The sequence below is a fragment of the Dipodomys merriami genome, unplaced genomic scaffold, assembly GCF_024711535.1.
Source record: "Dipodomys merriami isolate MVZ:Mamm:240054 unplaced genomic scaffold, mDipMer1.0.p SCAF_406, whole genome shotgun sequence".
In the NCBI taxonomy this organism is placed as follows: Eukaryota; Metazoa; Chordata; class Mammalia; order Rodentia; family Heteromyidae; genus Dipodomys; species Dipodomys merriami.
Genome location: NW_027205671.1, coordinates 875,088 through 892,678, shown reverse-complemented (window position 1 = coordinate 892,678; position 17,591 = coordinate 875,088). Strand labels below are relative to the sequence as shown.

General features: G+C 62.2%; 2 gene segments (V, D, J or C); one reads left to right on the top strand and one right to left on the bottom strand.

Moving 5' to 3' along the window:
- Window positions 1–264: 264 nt before the first annotated feature.
- LOC138806706 (Ig gamma-2 chain C region-like) lies at window positions 265–7,844 on the bottom strand. The segment is given in 5 exon segments: window positions 265–702; window positions 811–1,137; window positions 1,229–1,270; window positions 1,566–1,862; window positions 7,775–7,844. Coding segments are annotated over 5 exon segments (1,044 nt in total).
- A 3,273-nt stretch (window positions 7,845–11,117) lies between these two features.
- On the top strand, window positions 11,118–17,591 carry LOC138806704 (Ig mu chain C region membrane-bound form-like). The segment is given in 7 exon segments: window positions 11,118–11,403; window positions 11,998–12,102; window positions 13,866–14,207; window positions 14,533–14,850; window positions 14,953–15,285; window positions 17,305–17,420; window positions 17,568–17,591. Coding segments are annotated over 7 exon segments (1,494 nt in total).

The following is a 17,591-nucleotide window of genomic DNA, read 5'->3' as shown; positions in this document are numbered from 1 at the left end:
CCTGCCCTCTTGGGCTGGGCTCCGAGGGTGTGTGTAAGGCTGTCTGTCCGGGGCCGTGGGCCGGGAGGGATGCCTGAGGGAGGGGCTGTGGGGCCTGGGCTGCTTCTCCCCGAGGGCCAAGTCCCTAGCTGGCTTCCCCACTGGGCGCGATCTGGCCGAATCCCTCCCCGGGTGATGGCGGCCGAGCCCTTGGAGCCCGGCCTGTCCCCGCTGCACAAGGCCCAGGCAGGAGATGGGCTCTGAGCCTCAGAAAAGACCAGGACATCCTCGCAGGTCCCAGGCTTCACTGGGTGCTTTATTTACATGGGGAGGGGTGGCGGGTGCCAGCCTCCTGTGGACCGAGGCCCAGAGGGAGGCGCCGGCTGCTGAGGCCCAGCTCTCATTTACCCGGAGACCGGGAGATGGTCTTCTGCGTGAAGTGGTTGTGCAGGGCCTCGTGCATCACGGAGCAGGTGAAGGTGTCTCCTTTCTCCCACGCGCTCTTGTCTACTGACAGCTTGCTGTACAGGAAGTAGGACCCATCGGAGTCCATGACGGGTGGGGCGCTCTTGTAGCTCTCCTCTGGCCGGCCATTGTTCCTCCATTCCACAAAGATATCCTCAGGGTAGAATCCTTGTACCAAGCAGGTCACGCTGAGCTTTGGGTTGGTCATCTGCTCCTTTGGCGGTGGCAAGACGTACACTTGTGGTTCTCGGGGTTGCCCTGTGGGGACAGAGGTCAGCAGAGGTCACTGCCGGGGCTGAGGGCTGTCCACGCCAGGCTCCGCCCCGTGGGCGTGGCCACCCGGCGCTCTCAGCATATTGCTCCCACCTTTGACTTTGGAGATGGTTTTCTCGATGGGGGCTGGGAGGTCGTCGTTCTTGACTTTGCACTTGAACTCCTTTCCTGACAGCCAGTCCTGATGCCGGATGGGCAGGACACTGACCACTCGGAGTGTGCTGTTGTACTGTTGTTCTGGCGCCTGGGTCTGGGCCTCGTGTACCTCCACATTGTCCATAAACCAGGTGATCTCGGCCTTAGGGTGTTCCTGGCTCAGGTCTACTACCACACATGTGACTTTGGGGGTCAGAGAAATCGTGAGGGTGTCCTGGGGTTTCGGGGGAAATATGAAGACAGATGGTCCTCCTAAACAATTTTCTATTGATGGAGAGATCGATAAGTTAGTGATCTGCCAGGGCCAACCTCTTTAGGACAGCTTCAATGGGCCTTCCTTCCCTCCTGGTCTTACCTGGGCACTTGGGACATTCGGGACGAGGGCTTTCTCTAGGCTCTGCAGAGACAAGGTTTTGGTTACTGGGGCTGAGGGAGGAGGAGCCACACAGAGCTGGGGAGATGGCCCTGGGGAAGGCTCGGGTCCCATGCTGACTGGGCCTGCTGGGGTCCTGGGCACCAGGAGACCCGTGTCCACCCTGTCTGTCCAGGGGGTCCGGAGGGCATGCACTGAGAACACCTCTTCCTGCCTGAGTGATGGGTGCAGATGCCTCCCATCACCTCTGGGGTCCCCTCCCTGGCTGGCGCTGTGCAAGCCTGGCTCCCGGGGTCCCTCCCTCGGGCCGTCTCCTTACCAATGGTCTTGTCCACCTTGGTGTTGCTGGCCGGGTGGACTACATGGCAGGTGACGTTCTGGCTGGGCCAGGTGCCCGAGGGCACCGTCACCATGCTGTTGAGCGAGTAGAGCCCTGACTTCAGAACAGATGGGAAGGTGCGCACGCCGCCGGTCAACTCGGCCGCTCCGGACATCCATGACACGGTGACCGGGTTGGGGAAGAAGCCGCTGACCAGGCAGCCCAGGGCCGCCGTGGAGCCAGAACTGACTCCACAGCTGGGAGCCAAGGGGAAGACGGATGGGGCTGTGGTGCTGGCTGCAAGAGAGGAAGTACCAAGAGAGTTTGGTGTGGGACATGGCTGCCCCAGGCCCGAGTGCCAGCCCTTGAGGGCCCAGACCTCCTGTCCCCGTCCTGTGAGGGCCCAGACCCCGTGTCCCTGCACCTCAGAGCCCAGACCCCATGTCCCTGTCCTGTTTGTGCTGTACTATATCCCCACGCCCTCTGCCCTTCATGACCTCTTGCCCAAGCTGGCTGTGCTGTGGTTCTTGGCCCCGGGTCCTGACTCTGCTGGGGGTCATGGTCCTGGGTCCTGACTCTGCTGGGGGTCGTGGCCCCGTGTCCTGACTCTGCTGGGGGTCGTGGCCCTGGGTCCTGACTCTGCTGGGTGTCATGGTCCTGGATCCTGACTCTGCTGGGGGTCGTGGCCCCGGGTCCTGGCTGTGCTGTGGGTGAGTCTAACAGGGCTGGGACACAGGGCCTGGGCCTCATCCCTTCTGTGCTCCAGCCCTAGAACCCTGGCCCTCACATTTGCCTTTGAGGGCTTTGTCTTGTAGAACTTGCTGTGAGGTTAGGCAGCTCAGCCCAGCCCAGCCCAGCCCCCTTCTCCTCCTCTCCCCGCCCCTCCCCCTACCCCCCCCCCCCCCCCCCCCCGGGTCTGGGCTCTGGGCTCTGCAACTTTCCCTGAAGTGATCCCTGCCACCTCCTACTCGTCCGTGGGAACCTACCCCAGCGGTCTGGGATCTTAGGCTTGTGAGATGGCCCATCCTTGGACAGGGCCCCTCCTCCCGTCTTCCTGGGTTGCGTCCTGAGGGTCACTCACGGCCCCCCCTCCTGTCCCCTCCTGTTCCCAGCGGAGGCCCTGACCTGTCCTGGCGTCTAGGTCCGTCCTGCAGGTGCAGGCGTGGTGTGGTGGGTGGGGTCTGCGGGCTTTCACCCTCCCTCCGCCCTCCCTCCCCTGGTTGACCAGCATGTCTGGATCCAGGGGTGTTTCTTCTGTCCTCCAGGTGGGGTGTACCCATCCCCCCCTGTCCCCTCTGAACCTGGCAACAGTTTCCTGCTCATCTGTGCGGCCCCTGTGAGCCGCCCCTACTCAAGCCTGAACATGGCCTTGTCTTCCTCTGTGTTGGGGACAGCCCAGGCCTGCCGTGCTGCCAGGCAGGTTTTCCTCGGGGCAGTCTGCTCAGATCCACAGGGTGGGAGCTGCCATTCCCGAGTCCCCGGCAGCCCTGTGCCTCCTGCGGGTGCTTAGCCCCAGGACCCTTCTCGTGCACATCCCCTCTCCCCACGGCCCATCCTGGCCCCAGCACTGGCCAGCAGGGCCAGTGAACTCAGGCTCAGCCTGAGCGCTGAGCCCTGCCCCACCTGCCAACCTCACCCAGCCTGCACTCCTCAACCTGGGACCTCTGTCCTTCGATGCCCAGGCCCGTGTCAGCTGCAGGGCCGCTTAGGCTCAGAGCTCCGGGAGCTGGGGGCAGAGCAGGGACCGTGAGCTGGGCTGGGCCTGGATGGGAGCGGTCCCTGAGCTCCCGGGCCTTCCCTAGCTGGGCCTCTCCCCCCTGGTCCCCAGCCCTCAGCGGCCCATGCTTCCCACATATGTTCCACTCTTACCAGAGCCCAGACGCCTTGAGGTTGGCCTGGGCCGCTGTCCTGAGCCAGTCCCTGACTCCCATGACTCTTACTTGATCCAGCTGCCCTGCCGCTGCTCTGTGCCTGCTCCCCCGAGCTCCTGAAGATTCCCTGTCCCTCCAGCCCCCCAACATTCTCCAGCTGCCCGAAAGCTGCTCTGTGCCTGCTCCCCCGAGCTCCTGAAGATTCCCTGTCCCTCCAGCCCCCCAACATTCTCCAGCTCCCCTGTATCTGCTCTGTGCCTGCTCCCCCGAGATCCTGAAGATTCCCTGTCCCTCTGGCCCCCCAATATTCTCCAGCTGCCCTGTATCTGCTCTGTAACTGCTCCCCTGGGCTCTTGGGGCTGCCGTGTCCCTCAGCCCCCCAACTTTCTCCAGCTCCCCTAAAGTTGCTCTGTGCCTGTTCCCCTGAGCTCCTGAAGCTGCCCTGTCCCTCCAGCCCCCCAATATTCTCCAGCTCCCCTGTATCTGGTCTGTAACTGGTCCCTGAGCTCCTGAAGGTGCCCAATCCTTCTAGCCCCCCCAATATTTCCCAGCTCCCTAAAGTTGCTCTGTGCCTGTTCCCCTGCCCTCCTGGGCTGCCCTGTCCTTCCAGCCCCCCAATATTCTCAAGCTCCTCTCTGTCTGCTCTGTAACTGCTCCCCTGAGCTCCTGGGGCTGCCCTGTCCTTCCAGCCCCCCAATACTCTCCAGCTCCCCTGTACCTGGTCTGTAACTGCTCCCCTGAGCTCCTAGTCTACTGTACCCCTCCAGCCCCCCAACATTCTCTAGCTCCCCTGTTCCTGGTCTATAACTGCTCCCCTGAGCTCCTACGCTACTGTACCCCTCCAGCCCCCCAAAATTCGCAAGCTCCCCTCTGTCTGCTCTGTGCTTGCTCCCTTGAGCTCCTGGGGCTGCCCTGTCCCTCCAGCCCCCCAACATTCTCCAACTGCCCTGTAGCTTCTCTGTGCCTGCTCCCCTGAGCTCCTGGAGCTGCCCTGTCCCTCTGGCCCCCCCAATATTCTCCAGCTCCTCTGTACCTGCTCTGTAACTGCTCCCCTGAGCTCCTGGGGCTGCCCTGTCCCTCCAGTCCCCCAACATTCTGCTGTTCCCCTGTATCTGCTCTGTGCCTGCTCTTTTGAGCTCCTGGGGCTGCCCTGTCCCTCCAGCCCCCCAATATTCTCTCCCCTGTATCTGCTCTGTGCCTGCTCCCCTGAGCTCCTGGTACTGCCCTGTCCTTCGAGCCCCCCCAACATTCTCCAGCTTCCCTGTATCTGCTCTGTGCCTGCTCCCCTGAGCTCCTGGTACTGGCCTGTCCCTCCAGCCCCCCAACATTCTGCTGTTCCCCTGTAGCTGCTCTGTGCCTGCTCCCCTGAGCTCCTGGGGCTGCCCTGTCCCTCCAGCCCCCCAACATTCTGCTGTTCCCCTGTAGCTGCTCTGTGCCTGCTCCCCTGAGCTCCTGGTACTGGCCTGTCCCTTCAGCCACCCCCCAACATTCTGCTGTTCCCCTGTATCTGCTCTGTGCCTGCTCCCCTGAGCTCCTGGGGCTACTGTATCCCTCCAGCCCCCCAACATTCTCCAACTGCCCTGTATCTGCTCTGTGTCTGCTCCCCTGAGCTCCTGGAGCTGCCCTGTCCCTCCAGCCCCCCAATACTCTCCAGCTCCCCTGTACCTGGTCTGTAACTGCTCCCCTGAGCTCCTGGGGCTGCCCTGTCCCTCCAGCCCCCCAACATTCTCTCCCCTGTATCTGCTCTGTGCCTGCTCCCCTGAGCTCCTGGGGTTGCCTTATCCTTCCAGCCCCCAACATTCTCCAGCTCTCCTGTACCTGGCCTGTATCTGCTCCCCTGAGCACCTGGGGCTGCCCTGTCCCTCCAGCACCCCAACTTTGTCCAGCTCCCCTAAAGTTGCTCTGTGCCTGCTCCCCTGAGCTCCTGAAGCTGCCCTGTCTCTCTGCCCCCCAATATTTTCCAGCTCCGCTGTACCTGGTCTGTAACTGCTCCCCTGAGCTCCTGAAGGTGCCCTGTCCCTCCAGCCCCCCAATATTCCCCAGCTCCCCTAAAGCTGCTCTGTGCCTGCTCCCCTGAGCTCCTGGGGTTGCCTTATCCTTCTAGCCCCCCAACAGTCTCTAGCTCCCCTGTATCTGCTCTGTGCCTGCTCCCTGAGCTCCTGGGGTTGCCCTGCCCCTCCAGCCCCCCAACATTCTGCTGTTCCCCTGTATCTGCTCTGTGCCTGCTCTTTTGAGCTCCTGGGGCTGCCCTGTCCCTCCAGCCCCCCAACATTCTCTCCCCTGTATCTGCTCTGTGCCTGCTCCCCTGAGCTCCTGGGGCTGCCCTGTCCCTCCAGCCCCCCAACATTCTGCTGTTCCCCTGTAGCTGCTCTGTGCCTGCTCCCCTGAGCTCCTGGTACTGCCCTGTCCCTTCAGCCCCCTAACATTCTGCAGTTCCCCTGTAGCTGCTCTGTGCCTGCTCCCCCGACCTCCTGGGGCTGCCCTGTCCCTCCAGCCCCCCCGTACTCTCCAGCTTCCCTGTATCTGCTCTGTGCCTGCTCCCTGAGCTCCTGGGGCTACCCTGTCCCTCCAGCCCCCCCGTACTCTCCAGTTCCCCTGTATCTGCTCTGTGCCTGCTCCCTGAGCTATTGGGACTGCCCTGCCCCTCCAACCCTCCCCCCCCGTACTCTCCAGCTCCCCTGTAGCTGCTCTGTGCCTGCTCCCTGGGCTCCTGGGGCTGCCCTGCCCCTCCAGCCCCCCCGTACTCTCCAGTTCCCCTGTATCTGCTAGGTGCCTGCTCCCTGGGCTCCTGGGGCTGCCCTGCCCCTCCAGCCCCCCCCCCCCCCCCCCCGTACTCTCCAGTTCCCCTGTATCTGCTCAGTGCCTGCTCCCTGGGCTCCTGGGGCTGCCCTGCCCCTCCAACCCCCCGTACTCTCCAGTTCCCCTGTAGCTGCTCTGTGCCTGCTCCCTGAGTTCCTGGGGCTGCCCTGCCCCTCCAGCCCCCCCGTACTCTCCAGTTCCCCTGTAGCTGCTCGGTGCCTGCTCCCTGGGCTCCTGGGGCTGCCCTGCCCCTCCAGCCCCCCCCCCCGTACTCTCCAGCTCCCCTGTATCTGCTCAGTGTCTGCTCCCTGAGTTCCTGGGGCTGCCCTGCCCCTCCAGCCCCCCCGTACTCTCCAGTTCCCCTGTATCTGCTCTGTGCCTGCTCTCCTGAGCTCCTGGGACTGCCCTGCCCCTCCAGCCCCCCAGTACTCTCCAGCTCCCCTGTAGCTGCTCTGTGCCTGCTCCCTGGGCTCCTGGGGCTGCCCTGCCCCTCCAGCCCCCCCGTACTCTCCAGCTCCCCTGTAGCTGCTCGGTGCCTGCTCCCCTGGGCTCCTGGGACTCTCCTGGGTGCCCCAGTCTCTCACAGCCCCCCTCACCTGTCCTGCTCAGATAAGGTTCTCTGAGCCCCTGATGCTGCTATGCTACACCTCTGGTATTCTTTCTGCCTCCGCTGACCTGAAGCTGCCCTGCTCTGCTTCTTGGAGCTATTTGGGGGTACTCTCAAAGGCTGCTGCTTACATGTGGCTGCTGCAGCCCTTGTTACACGCCTGACCCCCTAACCATCATCTTTAGGCTCCCACGGCGCCTGCTCTTGGCCCTGAGCTCCTGGCTGCCCCCATGCTTCCCCCATTCCTGTCTGCTTGGTTCAGCTGTGGCCGCTCAGTCCTGAGCCACTGAGCTCGCCAAATCAGCCCAGCTTAGTGGAGACTGCTGGGCTTGGGGTATCCTGGGCCCCGTTTGCAGCCCTGGCCTGCGGTCCCCTAAGCTCCTGGTGCTCTTCTTCCTCTGTTTTCTGAGCTGGTGCTGCCGGCCCCAGCATGCCCACCTGTCCAGGCCCACCCGACTCTGCTTGCCCAGAGCCTCAGACTTCCTGCCCAGTCCCCTGCTCATCCGGCCTTTGCCCAGCCTGGAGCTGGCTTCCTTCCTGCCCTTTTGTTACCCTCGCAGCCCCCAGATGCCCCGTCCTCAGCCTGCGGTCCCCAGCCGGGCCGCAGGCCCTGTCCCCCCGGCGGAGCTTCTGTGTACGTGGGCCTCACTCCTCCTCTTGCCAACTCTTTCCATCTCTGCAGGTTTCCACTGGTCCCGTGCTGCCTCCCTGGCAGGCCTCCCGGGCTCACGGCCGCAGGTCCGGCTATCTGTCCTCAGACTTCCTCCTGCCCCAGGGCTGGGCTCAGAGTCTGCTCTGGTGACCCGGCCTCCCCCATGCCACCCCTGGGTTTGGCAGGGGCTGCGGCGGCTCAGCCCCGTTGGAGGCTCACGTCTCCGCTGCCTCCCCGGGTTCTGCAGATTGTGAGATGCTAGAGGAGGAAGGGTCCTCACCGCCAGTCCCTGGGACGCCCCCGCGGCCCTGCCTCCTTCTGGCCACGTACTGCATGGTGGTGCTTCCCAGCTCTGGCTGCCCTGCCCTGGTCGCCCCGCTCAGCTGTCTTGGCCTCCTGGGAGTCACCGCCCTTGTCTCTGGGGTGTGTCGTCACCCCACCCCCACTCCTGAGACTAAGAACTGGACCGAAACTGGGTGGAATGGGACACTTCTTGAAGTTCCCCTTTCTTCTGGTGGTTTCTCTGTGGTGCTGGGGTGTGGGGGCGTTCAAGCCTGGCTGTGGCTGCTTCGTGTGGGTGGTGAAGGTGGATGAAGGCCCTGGGCCTTCATGTGCTCAAGCCTCCCGGAGCTCCTGACGCTGGCTGGGGACTCCACCCTGCTGGCCTCCCTGGACCACTGGGTCTATCTGAGCCCTCTGATAGCTACCCAACCGTAGCGGCAGAGCCTACCAGAGCTTCCGTCTAGTCCTCTCTCTCTGTCTCTCTCTGTCTCTCTGTGTCTCTCTGTCTCTGTCTCTGTTTCTCTCTGTCTCTGTGTCTCTCTGTCTCTATTTCTCTCTGTCTCTCTCTCTGTGTCTCTCTGTCTCTGTTTCTCTCTGTCTCTGTCTCTCTGTCTCTGTCTCTCTCTGTCTCTCTCTGTCTCTCTGTGTCTCTCTGTCTCTGTCTCTGTTTCTCTCTGTCTCTGTGTCTCTCTGTCTCTCTCTGTTTCTCTCTGTCTCTCTCTCTGTGTCTCTCTGTCTCTGTTTCTCTCTGTCTCTGTCTCTCTGTCTCTGTCTCTCTCTGTTTCTCTGTCTCTCTCTGTGTCTCTGTCTCTCTCTGTTTCTCTCTGTCTCTCTGTCTCTCTGTTTCTCTCTGTCTCTCTCTCTCTGTGTCTCTGTGTCTCTCTGTCTCTGTCTGTTTCTCTCTGTGTCTCTCTGTGTCTCTCTGTCTCTCTCTGTCTCTGTTTCTCTCTGTCTCTGTCTCTCTGTCTGTCTCTCTCTGTTTTTCTGTCTCTCTGTCTCTCTCTGTCTCTCTCTCTGTGTCTCTGTCTCTGTCTCTCTCTCTGTCTCTCTGTTTCTCTCTGTCTCTCTGTCTCTGTCTCTCTGTGTCTCTCTCTGTTTCTCTCTGTCTCTCTCTGTGTCTCTGTCTCTGTTTCTCTCTGTCTCTGTCTCTGTCTCTGTCTCTCTCTGTTTCTCTGTTTCTCTCTGTGTCTCTGTCTCTGTCTCTCTCTGTTTCTCTCTGTCTCTCTGTCTCTCTGTGTCTCTCTCTGTTTCTCTCTGTCTCTGTGTGTCTCTGTGTCTCTCTGTCTCTGTCTCTGTTTCTCTCTGTCTCTGTTTCTCTCTGTCTCTCTCTCTGTCTCTGTGTCTCTCTGTCTCTGTCTCTGTTTCTCTCTGTCTCTCTCTGTTTCTCTCTGTCTCTCTCTGTTTCTCTCTGTCTCTCTGTGTCTCTCTGTCTCTCTCTCTGTCTCTGTTTCTTTCTATCTCTCTCTCTCTGTCTCTCTCTCTTCTGGCTTAGTGGCTGGCACAGGGGCCTCAGGTGTGCCCGTTGGATGAGGAGGGAAGGAGGAGGGCCCAGGGGTCTGGCCGAGATCAGAGGCAGGGGTGGCATAGCTGTGGCTGTGGGGAGAACCCTTGCTGGGGGCCAGGAGGGACGTGGGCCAATTGGAGTGGGGCTGGGCAGGAAAGGTCCCTAGTGCGCCACTCGGCACACGGGCCCGGGCTCTGTGAGGAAACGGGCTGTACTCCAGGGGCCAGGGACCTGATTCTGGCTCCGGAGACCCATGGGGACACAAGAGAGGAGGTGGGGCGCACATTGAGGGCATGAGCGGAGGCTGGCCGAGCCCCGAGGGTCAGGCTGGGGAGCACAGGGCGTGTCTCGCTTCCTCGGGGATGGGTTACAGCCAAAGCAGCTGGAGAGGGGCTTCCCTGGCCCGGCAGGGCTTCCGGGCGGGGCATGGAGACTCCAGAACTCTGGCGCAGGATCCTAGAGGAGGCAGGTGGGACCTGGCCTTGATGAGGGCTGAGTTCCGAGCTGGGGCTCCAGGGGCCCCTCCACTGGGCTGGTGGCGGCTCGGCGGAGTCTCGGGGCCACCGTCAGAGGGGTGTCCAGGCCCCGGTGTGCATATCACATCCTTCGTGCTCTCTGAGCTCCCTCGACACCAGAACCGGGCCCGTGGTGTCTCCACAGGACCTGGTGTCAGCTCAGACCAGACCCAGCCTGACCCCATTGTTGGTGGGAAGGAATCGGGAATGCTCAGTAGGTCCCGAGGACCCCTGTTCCTCCTGACGTTTTGGGTTCAGGCTTTGTCTTGGTGAAACGGAGCTTGGACGGCACAGCTTCAAGTGCTGGGTGTTGGCAAGGCCTCAGCTCGGTGGACACGCGGGTCGGGGCGCCAGCGGATGAGCCGTGGAGCGGCAGGCAGCTTTCCCCTCAGGAGGCTGGGGCGCCGTCTTCCTGTGCCACAGGTCGACCCTCTCCGAGCTCTGTCGTATCAGTGTGCGGTCTCGTGGCCTGTGGAAGCAAGGTTATCTGTGGCTGTCTCACCTGCCCCTTACAAGGACCCCGGTTCTACTGAGTTAGATTCCAGTGTGAGCCGATCTCAGCTGGATCCTTGCAGACTGTTTTCCGTCATGTTCTAGGTCTGGGCCCTGAGACTTCAATACCATGACCACGCCCGTGACCCCTACCCACCTCTGCCAGTGCTGTGGGCGGGAGATCTGGCCGGGCTGACAGCTCAAACCTCAGTTTGAGAATGGCCGAGTCTGTCAGGAAGAGCCCTGCCCTGCCCTGGGTGCCCCTCCTCCTGTCCTGGCATGGTGGGTGGTTCAGAGTGTTGGGGGAGAGAGATGGAGGCTCTGATTCTGGACAGAAGCTTCACAACTCTGGAGGAAGAATTACTCCATCTCGCCAGCGGGCTGAGATGCTGAGAAACTCCCAGACAGGGGCAGAAAAAGTGGCCATGGGGCCAGCCCTCGCACCCGCTCATCCACGCCGGCCCCCATCCTCTCCAGCCTCATCCTCACTGCCCCCATCCTTGACATCCTCACTGGTCCCATCCTCACTGGTCCCATCCTCACTGATCCCATCCTCACTGTCCCATCCTCACTGCCCCATCCTCACTTTTCCCATCCTCACTGTCCCATCCTCACTGGTCCATCCTCACTGGTCCCATCCTCACTGTCCCCATCCTCACTGTTCCCATCCTCACTGGTCCATCCTCACTGGTCCCCATCCTCACTGCCCCCATCCTCACTGGTCCCCCATCCTCGCTGGGCCCCATCTCCTCCCACTCACTCACCTCAATTCCTGCCCTGCCCACAGCCCTCACCACCTCACTGCCTGCCTTGTAGATGTCACCAAGGCCCCGAGCGTGTTCCCCATGACCTCAGCGTGCAAAGCACCAGCAGGAAACAATGTGGACCTGGTCTGCTTGGTGACCGAGTACTACCCAGAGCAGTTGACGGTCACCTGGGAGCCAGCACAGAACATAAATCAGACGACCTTCCCGTCCACAAAGAAAGGGGCATTCTACACCCTGACCAGCCGCATCTCCTTTCCGGACTCACAGTGGGACCTGAACACACCGTACACGTGCACTGTCCACCACAAAGGGGCCAACACAACAATAAAGAAGACTTTCCAAAAGTCAGGTGCGCAGCCCTGGACCACCAGGAGGCCTTTCCTGTTGGGGGCCCTCCCCTTCCTGCGCTCACCGCTCTGCTGCTTTGACTTTCCCCATGGAGCCTCCCTCTGTGCTGGGCACTGTGGTCTCGCCCTGGGCCCCGCCGTCCCTGGGCTGTCTGTCCTGTCTGTCCACTGCGGCCCTGCCTTCTCTCCCTTCCCTTCTGCCTGCCCCTCCTGTCACGTCCTCTCCTGATGCCCCCTCCCTTCTAGCTGTCCCTCTCTGCCACCCTCTCCCTGGCCCTGCCATCTGGCCATGCCCTTTGGCCCCGTCTCCGGTCCTGCCCTGGCGGCTCCTTCTGACCTTCCCTCGCCCCTCTCTGCTGCCAATGCGCCCAGCGCCTGCATGCTTTCCTCGGGGATGGCTTCCACAGGAGCAGGGAGGTAGGCGGCCCGGCCAAGGCAGCAGCTGAGAGCGGTCGCTCTGCAGGCCTCCGCTCCTCCTGCCACGCTCCCGCCCGGGCGCTGTCTCCTTGCTCCCGGCGCCACCAGTGCGAGCAGAGCCCGGCTCCTCAGTCCTCTCCGCTCTCTCACCCGCACCGCCGCGGCTCCTTTGATTTCAGACTCAGGGAATTCGAAGGTCTTCCCCGCGCCCACTGTCCCTGCGCCAGCAGAGAAGGGCTCTGCGGAGGCCAGGGGACCCACCTCCCCCGCCACCAGCCACACAGGTGAGAACTCGGCCTCTCAGCGAGTCTTCCTTGTAGCCCGTGCGGACCCGGGCTGCCTCCTGTGGGCCGCCCTCCGGGACTGCTCACCTCGGTGCTTAACCCAGAGCCGAGCTGAGCAACAGGCACTGAGCTGAGGCCTGCACACCACCTGGAGCAAGCCGGCCCCGTGAGGGGGTGAGGCCGGGCCCGTGTGGGGGGTGAGGCCGGCCCCGTGTGGGGGGTGAGGCCGGCCCCGTGTGGGGGGTGAGGCCGGGCCCGTGTGGGGGGTGAGGCCGGGCCCGTGGGGGGGGTGAGGCCGGCCCCATGAGGGGGGTGAGGCCGGCCCGGGTAGGAGGCAGAGGAGGCCAGGCCAGCCCTCCCCAGTGCAGGACAAGCTCTCATCGCAGAGCACAGGCTGAGGGAGGGGCCAGCACGGACGCTCCTGGCGCAGCAGACCCAGCTCTGCCTCTCTGAGCTGTGTCGGGGGCTCCTCCAGACCTCCAGGGAAGCCCATGGCAGACCGTGAAGACGCGGAAGACGTCATTTGAGAGGCCAGCGCCCCGGCCTCCACTCTGTGGACAGCAGAGGAGCCTCGCTGCTGCCTCCAGCGTCTGCAGGCCCCAGGGCTGGGCTGGCCCTGGAGCTGCTCCTGCCTGTCACCTCCAGAGCAGTGCTAGCAGGAGCGCCGTGTGGAGAGTCCACAGTTAGGACTCTGCAGCCGAGCGGCCCCGAGTCAGCCGCTGCAGCTCTGAAGGCTCTTCCCCCTGAAAAAGAGCTCAGTACCCTGTGTCCACTGTGCCCCAGGGCTCACAGCCTCGGCCCCCGCAGAGCACTTTCATGTGGCTGAGCAGGGTTATACTAAAGGCGTTGGACCAAGAGTCCTCTGGGGAGCACACCCGGGGCCAAGCGCATGCACTCACCCCACAGACACCCAGGTCCAGGCGTGGGAAGATCTGTCTGCTTAGCAAAGCTGTAGCGGGTTGGTTTATGCGTGATTGCTAACTGCATACACATGGAGAGCAACATAGTCACAGAAGAAGCACGAGAAAGCAAGAGCATTGAAAACCTCTCAGAAAATGCACACATTTGCCAGCGTGAAATACTTGAAAAGGATTCAAAGTAATGACCTTAAACCGTGGGTTACAGGAGGGTATAAAAACGTCACTGAAATCAAGAAAAGAACTCAGAATCTGAATAAGAAATGAAAGAGGTAGGTATCCTCATTGACCTGTACAAATCTCTTGGAGCTGAAGAATTCAGTGGATGAGAACAAAAGGTCACAATGGAGGCTTCAATCACAAACTTGATCAACGGGGTGGAAGATGGGGGAGTATAGGTGAAAACAATAGCCCTGGTCTCTTTTGATCAGACAGAGGTACAGGGCCTTATACTTCAAGACAGGACAACAGGGGCTGGGAAGGTGGCTCAGTGGTAGAGCGCTTGCCTCGCATGCTCGAGGCCCTGGGTTCGATTCCTCAGCACCACATAGGCAGAAAAAGCCAGAAGTGGCGCTGTGGCTCTAGGGGTAGAGCGCTAGCCTGGAGCTGAAGAGCTGAGGGACAGCGCCCAGGCCCAGAGTTCAGGCCCCAGGACCCACCAAAAACAAAAACAAAAACAAAAACAAAAAGACAGGACAACATGCAAAATACAAACATTCAGGGCTCTTTTGGGGTGCCTCTCTCAGGTGAGAGCCGACCCCTCCCCAGTGTGGGTGCGGAAGCTGGTCCGGGTGCAGTGGGCGGGGCTTGGACCAGACCCCACTAATGCCTCCCGCTCCGCTGCAGAGGTTGGAAACCAACCCCCCAGTGTGACCGTGTTCATCCCACCGCGAGACGCCTTCTCTGGCCCCGGCCCACGCAAGTCCAGTCTTATCTGCCAGGCCACAGGCTTCAGCCCCAAGCAGATCACAGTGTCCTGGCTACGAGATGGACGGCCTGTCACGTCCGGCTTCACCACTGGAGAGGTGAGGGCAGAGGCCACCGCCGAGTCCAAGCCCCGCACCTTCAGTGTCACCAGCCAGCTGACCATCACCGAGCTCGAGTGGCTCAGGCAAAGCGTGTTCACCTGCCATGTGGATCACCAAGGACTCACTTTTGTGAAGAATGTGTCATCCATGTGCAATGCTGGTGAGTGACTTTCCCTGAGTCCAGTGCCCAAGGTCCTAGCCAGGGTACACATGGACACACGCGCGTGCACACGCACACACGCACACTCAGGCATGGCAGACTCCGCCGTACATGTCCCTCTGCTCCCTGACACTTGGCTGCACAGCGTGGTCAAGCGTGAGAGCAGGGTCAGGGACAGCGGGGGAGGGAGGCCCGGGAAGGGACAAGGGTCGCCCTGCAACAGGACCGGGCAGACTCAGCAAGGCAGCTGCTACTCTTGGGGAGGAAGCGAAGCCCTTCCCAGACTTGGCACCCAGTGCTGACAGCAGTGTTCTCTTGACCACAGTTACGTCCACAGACATCCAAGTCTTCACCACAGCCCCCTCCTTTGCTGACATCTTCCTCAACAAGTTAGCCAGGCTGTCCTGCCTGGTCACAGACCTGGGCTCCTATGAAAGCCTGAACATCTCCTGGACACGCCAGAGCGGCGAGGCCCTGAGCACCGAGACCAAAGACTTCAGCAGCCACCCGAACGGCACGTTCAGCGTCACGGGGGAGGCCAGCGTGTGTGTGGAAGACTGGGAGTCTGGGGAGAGGTTCACGTGCACCGTGACCCACGCGGACCTGCCCTCGCCGGTGAAGCAGACCATCTTCAAGCACAGAGGTAGGCAGGCTCCAGTCCGCCCCTGTCCGGGCCCCGCCCCGGGCCCCGGGAGGGAGGCTGCCCTGTGCCCACCCTGACTCACCACCGTCTCCTTGCGCACAGACGTGGCCAAGCACCCGCCCGCCGTGTACCTGCTGCCCCCAGCCCGGGAGCAGCTGGCCCTGCGGGAGTCAGCCACAATCAGCTGCCTGGTGAAGGCCTTCTCTCCCCCGGACGTCTTTGTGCGGTGGCTTCACAGGGGGCGGCCCTTGTCCGAGGACAAGTACGTGACCAGCGCCCCGGTGCCTGAGCCCCAGGCCCCAGGCCTCTACTTCACCCACAGCCTCCTGACGGTGTCCGAGGAGGACTGGAACTCCGGGGAGACCTTCACCTGCGTCGTGGCTCACCAGGCCCTGCCATACATGGTGACGGAGAGGACCGTGGACAAGTCCTCCGGTAAACCCACTCTGTACAACGTGTCCCTGATCCTGTCCGACACAGCCAACACCTGCTACTGACCCTGCCGCCCCCGCAGGCAGGCTCTGGGGCCGGGGGCTCTGTGTGCGTGCATGCATCTAACCGCGCCCGCCGTGAGGCGATGCCTTCTATAAAGCAGAAATAAAACGATCCTCTCAAAAGATGCTGGTCTTGAGTGTGCAGTGCTCTTGCCTGCGGGGACGGTGGCGGGCGGTGACCACCCCCTGCAGAGCGCCTCCCTCTTTGGTCTGCTCTGCCTCTGTGTGACCTCAGGAAGGGCCCGTGCACCCCACACCATGCACACACGGAGCCCCGCGCGGAAGCACGTGGCAACACACACACACACGGAAACACAGACAGCCACACACACGTGTAAATGTGTGCACATGTGCAAACATGCATTCCTAAGCAGAGAGATGCAATGGCTCATGGGACACGAGTGGACACACATGGACTCATGGGTTCAACAAACAATGCTCATGAGCAGGAAGAGACACATGAGCAGGCACCACACGTGTGTGCACACAAGCACTGGCAGGCTCTGATCCCCATGGCTGCATGCACACCTACACACACGTGTGCACACAAGCACTGGCAGGCTCTGATCCCCATGGCTGCATGCACACCTACATACACGTGTGCACACAAACACTGGCAGGCTCTGATCCCCATGGATGCATGCACACCTACACACATGTGTGCACACAAGCACTGGCAGGCTCTGATCCCCATGGCTGCATGCACACCTACACATGTGTGCACACAAGCAGAGGCTGGACAAAAGTAAACACAGTCACTCAAACACAGACTACAGACATGGGAGCACAAACATGCATGCATCCAGAGATGTAGACCTAGCACAGTCCTGCACACAGGAACACGTGCGCACGTGGGCACAGACAAGGCGCACAGACACCCGCAGGGCCGCTCTGCTGCACTGTGCTGGCTCAGGGCTTCTCCCGCACGGCTCTGCTTGTCATACTTCTCTGCAGTCATACTTCCACAGCCCAGCCCAGCCTGGCCTCTGACCCGGGGCGCCGTCCCTGGGTCCAAGCCCAGGGCTCAAAGCCAGGGCTGAGCCACCGCAGCTTCTAGGAAAGCCCCCTCTGTGCCCGAGGACACAGCGTGCCCACCTGCCGGGGCTCCAGGTGGAGGCAGCAGGCCCCTCCACCCCAGGTGTGGGGGACCATGCTAACAGAGCGAGCGGGGTCCAGGCCTGCTCTTCTTGGCTGCTCCCCGTTAGTAGGAAGCCACAGGAGACCAGTCTGAGCGCATGTGCCCTGCTTCCCAGGCCGGCTGCAGAAGCTAGCTGCCCAGGAGAGACAGGGAGGGAAGACAGAGACCCGGCAAGGGCCACGTGCCCGCCAGACGCTGCCTGGCTGCGGTGGCCCCTAGACCCTGCCGTGCGCTCGGCCCTGTGGGCTGAGCTGCAGCTGCCCCAGTAGCCTGCATTCCCAGGCAGAGGCCTTGCGGAGCGCGCTCATCTCCCGTCCCCCGGCCCCGGAGCCATGGCTGCGGGGAGGGGAGCGACAGGCACTCGTGGGGACTCTGCTTCTCTGGGGAGCAGGTGTCAGAGTGCTGGCCGGGAAGGGGGAACAGGGCAGCCTCATCTCCATCTCCATCTGCCCCGTCCCAAAGCAAGGGGCTTCAGCGTGTCAGCCGCCACGTGGCCCGCGGCCCTGGCTCCGGGCCCCGCACAGAGAGCAGGACACAGCAGAGCCCCTGCCTGAGCCCGCGCTTCCTGCACCCGCGCCCGCGTGCTGCGCCTCTCGTGCTCTGTCTGCCGCCCAGGGCTCACTGCCTGCCGCTGCTTGGCCATGCTCTCCTCTGTCCAGCTAGCGCTCAAGGAGCCCGTCCTGTGCTGGCCAGGCCTCCTCCAGACTGGCCCGGACGCTCCAGCCCTCGGGCAGGTAGCAGGCAGGCGTCCAGCCTGCACCCGAGTGTACTGCCCCGCGAGCCTCCACCGCACTCTGACCCTCCTTGTGTGCCCCCTCACAGAGGGAGAGGTGAGCGCCGAGGAGGAGGGCTTCGAGAACCTCTGGACCACGGCCTCCACCTTCATCGTCCTCTTCCTCCTGAGCCTCTTCTACAGCACCACCGTGATCCTGTTCAAGGTAGCCTGGCTGGGGCTGAGCGGGCCCTGGGGCTGACCGGGGCAGGGAGCGGCCTGGGCTGACAGAAGTGCTGGGACCCCGTTCTCCTACCCCACCTGTGCTCGTTTGGGGACCACGGCTCACCCTCCCTGTGTCTGTTGCCTGCAGGTGAAGTGACTTGCCCAGCGAAGG